Here is a 14,612-nt window from a genome sequence, read left to right on the forward strand (position 1 = left end):
CCTGATGAATGGGTACAGCGGATAAAAGCTCCGGTGGAGGAGGATGGGGAGCTTTCGGGATTACAGAGAGGAACAATAAAGATTTATTTTTAATTACGAGGGAGTGGGAAGATTTTCATCTCAGTTTTTAAATTCTTACATCTCTGCAACAGGTGTCCATCAAAATCAAAACAGCTTTCAAAATTGATCAACTTTTCCAAAAAGCTCCATTTTCCAAAACATTAGTTTTGCTTTTGTAAGAAAAGTGGTCGATTTTTTTGTTAATATGTCATCTATGTTGAACGACGGATTTTTCAATAAACATTTTCCAAGTTTGGGGTTTCATTGATAAGTCAGGTTTGATTCAGTTGTTGATTTTTCAAAAATCTGGTCGTTTTTTGGAAAAATCGAAATTTTGGCCGCCTGATTCGAATAGTTGAATTTGGCGGTGTCGGTTGCGCCACCTGTGCCGGTTTTGCAGAACTTGGGCGGAGCTTTGGCAACGAAATCTGCGAAAGCTGCAAGCTCATGCGCGCTTTTATCGATTGGTGGCATTTGAAAGCCCTAGAACCATGCCGGAGTTCACGGGACTGCAACACAATGAAGAGCGACCCCACATTTTGATCGTTGGGACCGGGGACCACAACTCGTCCTCGCCTCTTGACAACAAGAACTTCACCTACAACATCCCCTCTAGTAAGTTTTGGCTTTGTAGTAATTTTTTTGTAGAATTCATGGCGATTTTAACCGAGTTCGAAGTTCTATTCTTAGAGAAAAAACAACAAAAATTGAAAAATAGAACGGTGACTACTTTCTATATTCTTCCAGAACTGTAAGTCAAAGAAAATTTTTTAATTTTTTTGACAAAGATTTTTTGTCTTAATTTTAATTTTGGTGTTTTCGTAAATATAAAAATAACGACGTTTTCGTAGTAATAGCAACACAAGAGGAAAAATGTATGTAAATTAATTAAAGCAAATTGTCAACACAAATTTAGAATTAAAAGAGAAAATTAATTATTAGAAAAAATAATGTAAACATTTTCTGCTGCCTCTCTAGTCGAGTAGAGAAAAAGAATAAGACGTATATCTGAAATTCGCATTTAAATTTTAAGAAAAAAAAATAAGAAAGAAGATAGCAAAAAATAAATATTGGAAGAGGAATAAAATTATAGAAAAAGGATGCAAAACCTAAGAATTTAAATGAGCTGAAAGGAGATAGCTTAGAAGGAAAAAATAAATCCCGAATATGAAATTGAAGAAAGAAGTAAAGTTTCAAGAAAAATAGAAAAATATTTAAAAGTTGTATAAAATAAATTAAAAATATGAAAACAATTAATTTTTATACAAAAGATATTCTCAAAAAAAGAAAAACAAACGATGAAAATTTTATTGTAAAGTAGTGAATATAAACGAAAAAAAATTTAATAAAATAAAACTGGAATAAATAGGAACATTTTACTTGAGATAAATTAAAGATAGTAGTTAACGTCATTTTTTTGAAGTGCTAGAAAATTCCGGCTCAATAAAATTTGACAAAAAAAAGGAAAAACGAAAACAAATTTTTTAAGTGAATTAAAAAAAAAAGAAAACTGATACAAAAATATCCAGGTAGAATTTAAAACAAATGAAAAGAGATATCGTAGAAGAAACAAAATAATTCCCCGATACATCTGGTAAATTATTTTTGAAATTCAAGAAGTTGAAGAATAAAATAACACTTTTGAATATTTCGGGATTCAATCCTGCAGTTTTTTAATTTTTTGTTTTTCCATTTCTCAATTTTTCTGTTATTCTATATTCAATTTTTCAATTATACAGTTTTCAATTTTTGAATTTATTGAATCTACACTTTATGGATTTTTCAATTTTCGATCTTTCAATATTCAATTTCCAAAATTTTTCGATTCTTCAGATTTTGCATTTCTCATTTTTAATTTTCCGATTTTCAAATTTTCCGTTATGCAGTTTTCTATTTTTCCAATTTCCAGATTTCGATTTTATAATTTTATACTTCTCAATTTCTGAATTTGTCAAGTCTCCATTTTTCGAATTTTTCAAATTTTCGATTTTAAATTTAAACACTGGATTTTCCCGATTTTTAGATTTTTCAATGTTTCCGTCTAGCAATTTCTTGTTTCTTCAGTTTCTAGCTAGTTTAATTTTACGTTTTTTTTTAATTTTTGGAAATTTTGAAATTCTTCATGTCTTAAAATTTTGAATTTTCATCTTTTGAATTTTTCAAATTTCTCAAAGTTAAGACTTTTAAGTAATTTTCCATTATTCGATTTTTCCATATTTCGATTTTCAATTTTTCGATGTTTCTACGTATGTTTCAATTTTTGGATTTTCGAGTGTTTGATTTTTCCGTTTTCTTCAACTTTCGAATTTTTGATTCTTAAGTTTTTTGATTTTTTATTTTCGAATTTTCAATATTTCAGTTTTCAAATTTTTGACTCTTCACTTTTTGGATGTTCACATTTTCGATTTTTCCGTTTTTCATTTTTCCATTATCCAATTTTTCACTTATCCAGTTTTCAATTTTTTAATTTTTCGATTATTAATTTTCTGGTTTTTTATTTTCTTTCACTTTTTCAACCTTTCATTCTTAAAATTTTTCATTTCTCCAATTTTTGGACTTCAAGGTTTTTGATTAGTCCCTTTTTGTAATATTTGATTTTTCAGATGTTTGGTTTTCCAGATTTCGATTTTTCGAATTTTAGATTTTCCAGATTTTCATTTTTCAGTTTTTCTATTCTTCAGATTTCGGTTTTTGAATATTTCGATTTTTCAATTATACAGTTTTCGAATTTTTCAAATTTTCGATTTTAAAATTAAACACTTTCGATTTTCTCGATTTTTCAATGTTTTTCAACTTTCGAATTTTTCAAATTTCTCAATGTCCAGACTTTCAAGTTTTTGATTTTTCAGTCTATTAATTTTCCATTTTTCGATTTTTCCATATTTCGATTTTCAATTTTTCGATGTTTTTACAAATATTTCAATTTTTGGATTTTCCAGTTTTTGATTTTTATGTTTTTGAGTTTTACATTATTCGATTTATCATTTATCCAATCTTCAATTTTTAAATTTTTGATTCTTAAGTCTTCTGATTTTTTTATTTTCACATTTGCAATACATATTTCAGTTTTTAAATTTTTGATTCTTCACTTTTTGGATTTTCAAAATTTCGATTTTTCTGTTTTTCAAATTTCCATTATCCAATTTTTCACTTATTCAGTTTTCAATTTTTTAATTTTTCGATTATTAATTTTCTGGTTTTTTATTTTCCTTAACTTTTTCAAGACTTCATTCTCAAAATTTTTTATTTCTCCAATTTTTGCACTTTAAGGTTTTTCATTAATCCCTTTTTGTAATTTTCCATTTTTCTAATTTTCAGATTTTTGTTTTTCCAGATTTCGATTTTTCGAATTTTAGATTTTTCCCGGTTTCCACTTTTCAGTTTTTCTATTTTTCAGATTTCGATTTTTGAATATTTCGATTTTTCAATTATACAGTTTTCAATTTTTGAATTTACTGAATCTTCACTTTTTGGATTTTTCGATTTTCGATGTTTCAATATTTTATTTTTCAAAATTTTTCGATTCTTCAGTTTTTACGTCTCCCATTTTTCAATTTTTCGATTTTCAAATTTTCCGTTATGCAGTTTTCTATTTTTCAAATTTTCTGTTTTCAATTTTTTGATTTTTCAAATTTTCCAATTTCCAGATTTCGATTTTATAATTCTCCACTTTTCAATTTCTGAATTTGTCAAGTTTTCAGTTTTCGAATTTTTCAAATTTTGGTTTCAAATTAAAACAATTTCGATTTTCCCGATTTTTAGATTTTTCAATGTTTCCATATAGCAATTTCTTGTTTCTTCAGTTTCTAGGTTATTTAATTTTACGTTTTTTCTTAAATTTTTTGAAAGCTTGAAATTCTTCATGTTTCCAAATTTTGATCTTTCAACATTTGAATTTTTCAAATTTCTCAGTGTCTAGACTATCAAGTTTTCGATTTTTCGGTCTATTAATTTTCCATTTCGATTTTTCCATATTTCGATTTTCAATTTTTCGATGTTTCTACATATATGTATTTCAATTTTTGGATTTTCAAGTTTTTGATTTTTCCGTTTTTGAGTTTTACATTATTCAATTTATCATGTATCCAATCTTCAAATTTCGAATTTTTGATTCTTAAGTTTTTTGATTTTTGATTTTCGAATTTTCAATATTTCAGTTTTTAAATTTTTTATTCTTCACTTTTTGGATTTTCAAATTTTCGATTTTTCCGTTTTTCAATTTTCCATTATTCAGTTTTTCGCTTACCCAGTTTTCAATTTTATAATTTTCCGATTTTTTATTTTCTTTCAATTTTTCAACATTTCATTCTTAAAATTTTTCATTTCTCCAATTTTTGGACTCAGTTTTCAATTTTTCGTTTCGTCATCACTGAATTTTTCAATTTTTGACTTTCTAATTTTTCAATATTTAAACGTTTGAATTTTTCGGTTATCAGTCTAAGAGAGGGTGGGTGGGCGAGCCTAGTATCTGCTAAGATAAGACTGATTTTCGCGAATGACATATCTTCCAAAAAAAGAAAGGGTGGGTGGGCGGGGCTAGTATGGATTTTTCAATTTTCGATGTTTCAATATCTCAATTCTCAAAATTTTTCGATTCTGCAGTTTTTGCATTTTCCATTTTTCAATTTTTCGATTTTCAAATTTTCCGTTACGCAGTTTCCTATTTTTCAAATTTTCAGTTTTCAATTTTTTGATTTTTTAAACTTTCCAATTTCCAGATTTCGATTTTATAATTCTCCCCTTTTCAATTTTTGAATTTGCCAAGTCTTCAGTTTTCGAATTTTTCAAATTTTCGATTTTAATTTTAAACATTTTCGATTTTTTCGATTTTTCGATTTTTCCATCTTTTTCAACTTTTTAATTTTTCAAATTTCTCAATGTTCAGACTTTCAAGTTGTTGATTTTTCAGTCTATTAATTTTCCATTTTTCGATGTTCCTACAAATATATCAATTTTTGGATTTTCAAGTTTTTGATTTTTCCGTTTTTGAGTTTTTCATTATTCGATTTATCATTTATCCAACCTTCAATTTTTGAATTTTTGATTCTTAAGTTTTTGGATTTTTTATTTTCGAATTTTCAATATTTCAGTTTTTAAATTTTTGATTCTTCACTTTTTGGATTTTCAAATTTTCGATTTTTCCGTTTTTCAATTTTCCATTAATCAATTTTTCCCTTATCCAGTTATCAATTATTAATTTTCTAATTTTTTATTTCCTTTCAGTTTTTCAATATTTCATTCTTAAAATTTTTCATTTCTCCAATTTTTGACTCAGTTTTCAATTTTTCGTTTCGTCATCACTGAATTTTTCAATTTTTGACTTTTCAATTTTTCAATATTTAAATGTTTGAATTTTACGCTTTTCAGTCTAGGAGAGGGTGGGTGGGCGGGACTAGTACCTGCTACGGTAAGACTGATTTTCGCAAATGACATATCTTCCAAGAAAAGAGAGGGTGGGTGGGCGGGGCTAGTACCTGCTAAGAAAGACTGATTTTGGCAAATGAGATCCCTCTAAGAAAATAGAGGGCGTGTGGGCGGGGTTAGTATGGATTTTTCAATTTTCATTGTTTCAATATTTCAATTTTCAAAATTTTTCAATTCTTCAGTTTTTGCATTTATTTCCCATTTTTCAATTTTTTGATTTTAAAATTTTCCGTTATGCAGTTTTCTATTTTTCAAATTTTCGGTTTTCAATTTTTTAATTTTGCAAATTTTCCAATCTCCAGATTTCGATTTTATGATTCTCCACTTTTCAATTTCTGAATTTGTCAGGTCTTCAGTTTTCGAATTTTTCAAATTTTCGATTTTAAATTTAAACACTCGATTTTCTCGAGTTTTCGATTTTTCAATGTTCTTCAACTTTTAAATTTTTCAAATTTCTCAATCTTCAGACTTTCAAGTTTTCGATTTTTCGGTCTATTAATTTTCAATTTTTCGAGTTTTCCATATTTCGAATTTCAATTTTTTGATGTTCCTATATATATTTCAATTTTTGGATTTTCAAGTTTTTTATTTTTTCGTTTTTGAGTTTTACATTATTCGATTTATCTATTATTCATCCAATCTTCAATTTTTGAATTTTGATTCTTAAGTTTTTTGATTTTTGAATTTGGAATTTTCAATATTTCAGTTTTTAAATTTTTGCTTCCTCACTTTTTAAATTTTCAAATTTTCGATTTTTCCGTTTTTCAATTTTCCATTATTCAATTTTTCGCTTATCTAGTTTTCAATGTTTAGATTTTTCGATTATATTAATTTTCTGATTTTTTATTTTCTTACAATTTTCCATATTTCATTGTTAAAATTTTTCATTTCTCCAATTTTTGGACTTGAGGTTTTTGATTAGTCCCTTTTTGTAATTTTCCATTTTTCGATTTTTCAGATTTTTGGTTTTCCAGATTTCGATTTTTCGAACTTTAGATTTTCCAGGTTTCCATTTTTCGGTTTTTCTATTTTCAGATTTCGACTTTTGAATTTTTTTTTTCATTTACACAGTTTTCAATTTTTGAATTTATTGAATCTTCACTTTATGGATTTTACGATTTTCGATGATTCAATATTTCAATTTTCAAAATTTTTCGATTCTTTAGTTTTTACGTTTCCTATTTTTCAATTTTTCGATTTAAAAATTTTCCGTTATGCAGTTTTCTATTTTTCAAATTTTCGGTTTTCAATTTTTTGATTTTTCAAATTTTCCAATTTCCAGATTTCGTTTTTATAATTCTCCACTTTTCAAGTTATGAATTTGTCAAGTCTTCAGTTTTCGAATTTTTCAAATTTTCGATTTTAATTTTAAACACTTTCGATTTTCTCGATTTTTCGATTTTTTAATGTTTTTCAACTTTTGAATTTTTCAAATTTCTCAATGTTCAGCCTTTCAAGTTTTTGATTTTTCGGTCTATTAATCTTCCATTTTTCGATTTTTCCATATTTCGATTTTCAATTTTTCGATGCTTTTTAAAATTTTCCAGGTTTCCATTTTTCAGTTTTTCTATTCTTCAGATTTCTATTTTTGAATATTTCGATTTTTCAATTATACAGTTTTCAATTTTCGAATTTATTGAATCTTCACTTTCTGAATTTTTCAATTTTCGATGTTTCAATATTTCAATTTTCAAAATTTTTCGATTCTTCAGTTTTTACATTTCCCATTTTTCAATTTTTTGATTTAAAAATTTCCCGTTATACAGTTTTCTATTTTTCAAATTTTCGGTTTTCAATTTTTTCATTTTACAAATTTTCCAATTTCCAGATTTCGATTTTATAATTCTCCACTTTTCAATTTCTGAATTATCAAGTCTTCAGTTTTCGAATTTTTCAAATTTTCGATTTTAATTTTAGACACTTTCGATTTTCTCGATTTTTCGATTTTTCAATGTTTTTCAACTTTTGAGTTTTTCAAATTTTTCAATGTTCAGACTTTCAAGTTTTTGATTTTTCGGTCTATTAATTTTCCATTTTTCGATTTTTCCATATTAAGATTTTCAATTTTTCGATGTTTCTACATATATTTCAATTTTTGGATTTTCGTGTTATTGATTTTTCTGTTTTTGATTTTATTCATTTATCCAATCTTCAATTTTTTAATTTTTGATTCTTAAGTTTTCTGAATTTTTTATTTTCGAATTTTCATATTTCAATTTTTAAATTTTTAATTCTTCACTTTTTGGATTTTCAAATTTTTGATTTTTCCATTTTTCAATTTCCCATTATCCAATTTTTCGCTTATCCGGTTTTCAATTTTTGAATTTTTCGATTACTAATTTTCTGATTTTTTATTTTCTTTCAATTTGTCAACATTTCATTTTTAAAATTTTTCATTACTCCAAATTTTGGACTCAGTTTTCAGTGTTTCAATTTTCCATTTTTTGATTTTCAATTTTTCGATGTTTGTACATAAATTTAAATTTTTGGATTTTCGAGTTTTTGATTTTTCCGTTTTTGAGTTTTACAATATTCGATTTATCATTTGTCCAATCTTCAATTTTTGAATTTTTGATTCTTAAGTGTTCTGATTTTTTTGTTTTCCAATTTTTTCAATTCTTCGTTTCGTCATCACTGATTTTGGGAAATGAGATCCCTCTAAGAAAATAGAGGGCGGGTGGGCGGGGTTAGTATCCATTTTTCAATTTTCGATATTTCAATATTTCAATTTTCAAAATTTTTCAATTTTTCAGTTTTTGCATTTATTTCCCACTTTTCAATTTTTCGATTTTAAAATTTTCCGTTATGCAGTTTTCTATTTTTCAAATTTCCGGTTTTCAATTTTTTGATTTTTCAAATTTTCCAATTTTCAGATTTCGATTTTATAATTCTCCACTTTTCAATTTCTGAATTTGTCGTCTTTAGTTTTGGAATTTTTCAAATTTTCATTTTAAATTTAAACACTTTCGATTTTCTCGATTTTTCGATTTTTTAATGTTTTAACTTTTGAATTTTTCGAATTTCTCAATCTTCAGACTTTCAAGTTTTTGATTTTTCGGTCTATTAATTTTCAATTTTTCGAGTTTTCCATATTTCGAATTTCAATTTTTTGATGTTCCTATATATATTTCAATTTTTGGATTTTCAAGTTTTTTATTTTTTCGTTTTTGAGTTTTACATTATTCGATTTATCTATTATTCATCCAATCTTCAATTTTTGAATTTTGATTCTTAAGTTTTTTGATTTTTGAATTTGGAATTTTCAATATTTCAGTTTTTAAATTTTTGCTTCCTCACTTTTTAAATTTTCAAATTTTCGATTTTTCCGTTTTTCAATTTTCCATTGTTCAATTTTTCGCTTATCCAGTTTTCAATGTTTAAATTTTTCGATTATATTAATTTTCTGATTTTTTATTTTCTTACAATTTTCCATATTTCATTCTTAAAATTTTTCATTTCTCCAATTTTTGGACTTGAGGTTTTTGATTAGTCCCTTTTTGTAATTTTCCATTTTTCGATTTTTCAGATTTTTGGTTTTCCAGATTTCGATTTTTCGAACTTTAGATTTTCCAGGTTTCCATTTTTCGGTTTTTCTATTTTCAGATTTCGACTTTTGAATTTTTTTTTTCATTTACACAGTTTTCAATTCTTGAATTTATTGAATCTTCACTTTATGGATTTTACGATTTTCGATGATTCAATATTTCAATTTTCAAAATTTTTCGATTCTTTAGTTTTTACGTTTCCTATTTTTCAATTTTTCGATTTAAAAATTTTCCGTTATGCAGTTTTCTATTTTTCAAATTTTCGGTTTTCAATTTTTTGATTTTTCAAATTTTCCAATTTCCAGATTTCGATTTTATAATTCTCCACTTTTCAAGTTATGAATTTGTCAAGTCTTCAGTTTTCGAATTTTTCAAATTTTCGATTTTAATTTTAAACACTTTCGATTTTCTCGATTTTTCGATTTTTCAATGTTTTTCAACTTTTGAATTTTTCAAATTTCTCAATGTCTTTCAAGTTTTTGATTTTTCGGTCTATTAATTTTCCATTTTTCGATTTTTCCATATTTCGATTTTCAATTTTTCGATGCTTCTACATATACTTATTTCAATTTTTGGATTTTCAAATTTTTGATTTTTCCGTTTTTGAGTTTTACATTATTCGAATTATTATCATTAAAACTGTTTTCGCAAATGACGTACCCTCTAAGAAAATGAAGGGTAGAGGGTATATCATTTGGCAAAATCAGTCTTATCTAGGGAAGTATTGGCTCCGCCCACCCACCCTGTATTTTCTTCAATTTTTCGATTCTTCAGATTTTTGGAGTTCCAGATTTCGATTTTTCGAATTTTAGATTTTTCAGGTTTCCATTTTTCAGTTTTTCTATTCTTCAGATTTCGATCTTTGAATATTTCGATTATTCAACTTTTCGAATTTTCAATTTTTCAATTTATGGATTTTTCAGTTTCGATGTTTCAATATTTCAATTTTCAAAATTTTTCGATTCTTCAGTTTTTGCATTTCCCATTTTTCAATTTTTCGATTTTCAAATTTTCCGTTATGCAGTTTTCTATTTTTCAAATTTTCCAATTTCTAGATTTCAGTTTTATAATTCTCCACTTTTCAATTTCTCAATTTGTCAGGTCTTCTGTTTTCGAATTTTTCAAATTTTCGATTTTAAATTTAAACACTTTCGATTTTCTCGATTTTTCGATTTTTCAATGTTTCCATCTAGCAATTTCCTGTTTCTTCTGTTTCTGGTAATTTAATTTTAGCTTTTTTTTTAATTTTTTGAAAGCTTGAAATTCTTCATGTCTCCAAATTTTGAGTTTTCAATTTATGAATTTTTCAAATTTTTCAGTGTTTAGACTTTCAAGTTTTCGATTTTCCGGTCTATTAATTTTCCGTTTTTCGATTTTCCATATTTCGATTATCAATCTTCCGTTGTTTCTACATATGTATATTTCAATTTTTGGATTTTCAAGTTTTTGATTTTTCCGTTTTTGAGTTTTACATTATTCGATTTATCATTTATTCAATCTTCAATTTTCGAATTTTTGATTCTTAAGTTTTTCGATTTTTCATTTTCGAATTTTCAATATTTCAGTTTTTATATTTTTGATTTTTCACTTTTTGGATTTTCAAATTTCCGATTTTTCAGTTTTCCAATTCTCCATTGTTCAATTTTTCACTTATCCAGTTTTCAATTTTTGAATTTTTCGATTATTAATTGTCTGATTTTCTATTTTCTTTCAATTTTTCATTCTTAAAATTTTTCATTTCTCCAATTTTTGGACTCAGTTTTCAATTTTTCGTGTCGTCGTCACTAAATATTTCAATTTCTGACTTTTCAGCTTTTCAATATTTAAATGTTTGTATTTTTCGGTTTTCAGTCTAAGTAAGTGTGGGTGGGCGGGCCTATTATCTTCTAAGATAAGACTGATTTTGTCAAATGACATATCTTCCAAGAAAAGAGAGGGTGGGTGGGCGGGGCTAGTACCTGGTAAGAAAGACTGATTTTCGCAAATGACATACCCTTTAAGAAAATGACGGTTAGAGGGTATATTATTCGGCAAAATTAGTCTTATCTAGGCAAGTATTGGCCCCGCCCACCCACCCTTTATTTTCTTCGAACGTATGCCATCTGCCAAAATTAGTCATTTTGGCAAGTACTAACCCCACCTACCCGTCCTTTATTTTCTTAGAGGGCTAGTACCTGCTAAGATACGACTGATTTTGGCTACTGAGATCCCTCTAAGTAAAAAGAGGGTGCGTGGGCGGGGCTAATACGTTCTAAGAAAGACTGATTTTGGCAAATCACATCCCTTTAAGAAAACAGGGCGGGTGGGTGGGATTAGTACCTGCTAAGAGAAAACTGATTTTTGGCAAATGACATATTTTCTAAGAAAAAAGAGGGTGGGTGGGCGGGGCTAATACCTGCCAAAATAAGACTGATTTTGGCAGATAGCATACGTTCGAAGAAAATAAAGGGTGGGTGGGCGGGGCCAATACTTGCTAAAATAAAAACAAAAACAAAATTTTGAAGTGAAATGAAAAAAGCGAAAAATGATGGAAAAATATCCAGACAGAATTGAAAACAAATCAAAATAGATAGAGTAGAAGAAACAAAATAATTCCATGATTTGAAATTCAAGAAATAAAATATGAAGAAAGTTAGAAATGCGATAAAAGTTGAAAATTGAAAGGATGATAAAAAATTTTACGAAATAAAACTGGAAAATAGAAACAAATTTACAAGGGATAATTAAAAAAAATGATGGCATGCCTGACTTTAAATTGACATTTATGACACCAAGTCAATACCTGCCATCGTCTCAAATGATCAATACTTTTGTTGTCAAAATTGACAACTGTGAATGACATACTAGCATGGCTGCCAATAATTCAGAATTGCCAACAAAAAAGTTTGCTTCAATCATTGATAGTCACTCAGTAGTTAGTAATTTTTATGAAATGCTAGAAAATTCACTTTTTGCAGAAACATGGTGGCCCTGGTGCGACTACTGGAAAGACCCCCAGAACATCCTCTTCCAAATGGCTAACATGTGCTTCGTCCTCGCCTACTCCTCCACCTGCTCGAAAAAAGGCGTCCTCTTCATGCACTCCTGGCTAATCATCGGTAGGCACCCGCCCCCCACGACCCCCCTTCACTCCTCTTCTTCCAGGCTTGATGCTCTTCTCCGCCTGGGCTTGGAACATAATCTGCGCTCCAGACGTCTTCACCTGGAACTTCGCTTTCATGCTCATGAACATGGCCCAAGTTTTCCACATCCTGTACCAACTCCGACCGGTCAAGTTCGACCCAGAACTGGAAGAAGCCTACCACGCCCTCTTCGAACCCTTCAAAGTACCGCGAAAAAGTGTACTTTTTTTAACCTAAAGTTAGCTTTCCAGGCTGCAGTTCAAGCGAATGGTGAGCGCGGAGTTCGCCCAGGTTATGTCTCTGCACGCTGGAGAGGCCTACGCTGTGCAGAATTTGACCCGGACGGACCGGTTGGGGCTGCTTTTGTCCGGGAAGGTGAATGTTTTGTCGGACAACCAGTTCCTGCACCCGATTTTGCCGTGCGAGTTTCTGGATTCGCCGGAGTTTGAGTCCAGCAGGAACACCGTAGACGACAAATTTAAAGTAGGTACTAAATAATTTACAGGAAAAGTAGTGGTTTAATCTGGGGGTGTTGTAGGTGTCGATTGTGGCTGCAAGTACCTGCAGGTACTTGTACTGGCAACGATCTGCTTTGGAGTACCTCTTCGTCAAAGACACCTACGTAGGAACGGTACTCACGACTTTAATCGCTAGAGACATCGCTACCAAGCTCTACGCTATGAATAACAAAATTGTGACGGCAAAGGGTTCACATTTGGATATTCGGCTTCCGAGTATCACTTCGTCTTTGACTTCCAGTGGAGAGTACAAATCTCCCATCAGAACCAAAAAGACTGAAGGTACAATAATTTTGGTACTTTTGGGTGAACCAAGTCGCTCATTTTGGGTGGTTTTAGCTTGTCCGTTGTCTCCTGGGGCGTTCTCCAATGACAGTAGTCGGTACAGGTCGTACGAGAAATTTAAAGAAAACGGGAATCTTAGCCAGAACTGCTATTTAAGCGAGATGGAACCGTTGACTGAGCTTCCTTCGAGTGATGACCTGACTTCCAACGACGTGGAGAGCTGGCTGGAGACGAGTTCTAAGTACCATAGCTGTGAAATTGTAGATATGGACTGAGTTATAATTGTTTCCATGTTAAATTAACTAAATGTTCATGTTTGTAATGCTTTGCCAATAAATTCGTAAACACTATAGAATTTTATAATCTCCACAACCCGCCATGAATAATCAACTGGACACTAAATAACCCACACCGATCTCAATATTAATCCCGTCATTACCACCCCCTCACTAATTCATCCACCACTATCCTCCCTCCTTATCAGCAACCACGACCTTCCCCTTCCCGTGACGTCACTCATTCCAATAATCACCCTTAACGAACACATGCCCGCGGTTGAAACCCATTTCCGGCTAAAGGTGCATGTTCCATCCGGCCTGGAAATGGAGTTTCGAATGCAATTTCCTCCCCGACGGCAAAAAAAATAGGCCAAAAGCCACTTTTTTAATAACGCCGGCGTCCCAATCAGCCGCTTTATGTGACACATTAAAATTTATAGCACATTCGGGTTAAACGAGTACAGAATTTTATAGAATCGTAACCGGAGAATTATAAGGCCAACGGGCTGCAGCATTAAATTTACAGAGGGCGAATGGCGGGAGGGCGCCATGGACTGATTCGAGGCGGGATGGAAAGTGTCTGAGGTGGCGGCAGGAAAGCGCTTTTCCGGATGAGCGAGTGTCGTGCTTGGGTTCTGAAGGTTCGGAGTGTGGGGGCAGGGGCGGACTGGGGGGTTGAGGAAGGAAATTGGGTCTTTAGGGGAGAGAGAGGTGTTGCACTCTTAAATGAAATTTAGTGTTTATTGATATGAGTGTACAAAAATGGCTAAAGATTATTATGTTACACTAAATTTGGTCGGAAGAAGTGAACCAGAACCCCCACTATTTAACTTCTTATATTCCGACTTTCAGTGGCATGTTTGAGGTTAGGCTGTAAATTATCTTTGTGGATAAATTTATATTCAGGCAATGATCCCAAACATTATTTTTATAGATAACCGTAATTTTGTGTATTTTATTATCTACCGTTTTGTTATCTTTGGTGCTTGAGTGGAGGATATTTAATTGCGTCAAAAAAAATTTAACTCTGGCAGTTTTATCTGACATCATTAGGAGATTAATCTAAAAAATAACACGATGTAATACAACATTCACACACTAATGTTTAAAGAGCACATTAAAATTTAAAAACAAGTTTATACAATACAAATTAATATCTTCACCATACTTCACCATGATTTGAAATGACTTATCCGGAATTTATCTGACTTGACTTGACATTTTTTCCCATTTGGATGAGAGCAAACCTTTAAAAAGTTTCAAAGGCTTTACGAAGGAAGACATTCAATTCCATGGAGGACTGGGAGACCTCTACCTCATTAAAAATTCTCCCTCTTACTTCTAAAAAACCTCGGAAGTCCAAGTCTTGTTCCTCTTTGA

At 29.7% G+C, this 14,612-nt stretch overlaps 1 protein-coding gene across 2 annotated transcripts; it reads left to right on the forward strand.

The window, feature by feature from the left end:
* The first annotated feature begins 535 nt into the window (after positions 1-535).
* LOC135137072 (popeye domain-containing protein 3-like) lies at positions 536-13,309 on the forward strand. 2 transcript variants are annotated; one of them, XM_064066608.1, is made up of 6 exons: positions 536-675; positions 11,987-12,127; positions 12,174-12,355; positions 12,395-12,634; positions 12,690-12,951; positions 13,009-13,309. In XM_064066608.1, exons 1-6 carry the CDS (start codon positions 552-554, stop codon positions 13,227-13,229), a joined length of 1,170 nt encoding a protein of 389 aa, XP_063922678.1. In that variant the 5' UTR covers positions 536-551; the 3' UTR covers positions 13,230-13,309. The 2 variants fall into 2 exon arrangements, with proteins under 2 accessions (XP_063922678.1, XP_063922679.1); XM_064066609.1 differs by lacking the exon at positions 536-675 and adding an exon at positions 729-811.
* The last annotated feature ends 1,303 nt before the right edge of the window (positions 13,310-14,612 follow it).

The sequence above is a fragment of the Zophobas morio genome, unplaced genomic scaffold, assembly GCF_036711695.1.
Source record: "Zophobas morio isolate AGI-343-1 ecotype UQ-CSIRO unplaced genomic scaffold, CSIRO_AGI_Zmor_V1 ptg000028l, whole genome shotgun sequence".
Classification (NCBI taxonomy): domain Eukaryota; kingdom Metazoa; phylum Arthropoda; class Insecta; order Coleoptera; family Tenebrionidae; genus Zophobas; species Zophobas morio.

Excerpts from the sequence above, each read along its gene's own strand:
- LOC135137072 (XM_064066608.1), top strand. The coding sequence starts at position 552 with ATGCCGGAGTTCACGGGACTGCAACACAATGAAGAGCGACCCCACATT. Across the intron at positions 12,356-12,394 it reads CCCTCTTCGAACCCTTCAAA|CTTTCCAGGCTGCAGTTCAA; the intron begins GTACCGCGAAAA and ends ACCTAAAGTTAG. Across the intron at positions 12,635-12,689 it reads CCGTAGACGACAAATTTAAA|GTGTCGATTGTGGCTGCAAG; the intron begins GTAGGTACTAAA and ends GGGGTGTTGTAG.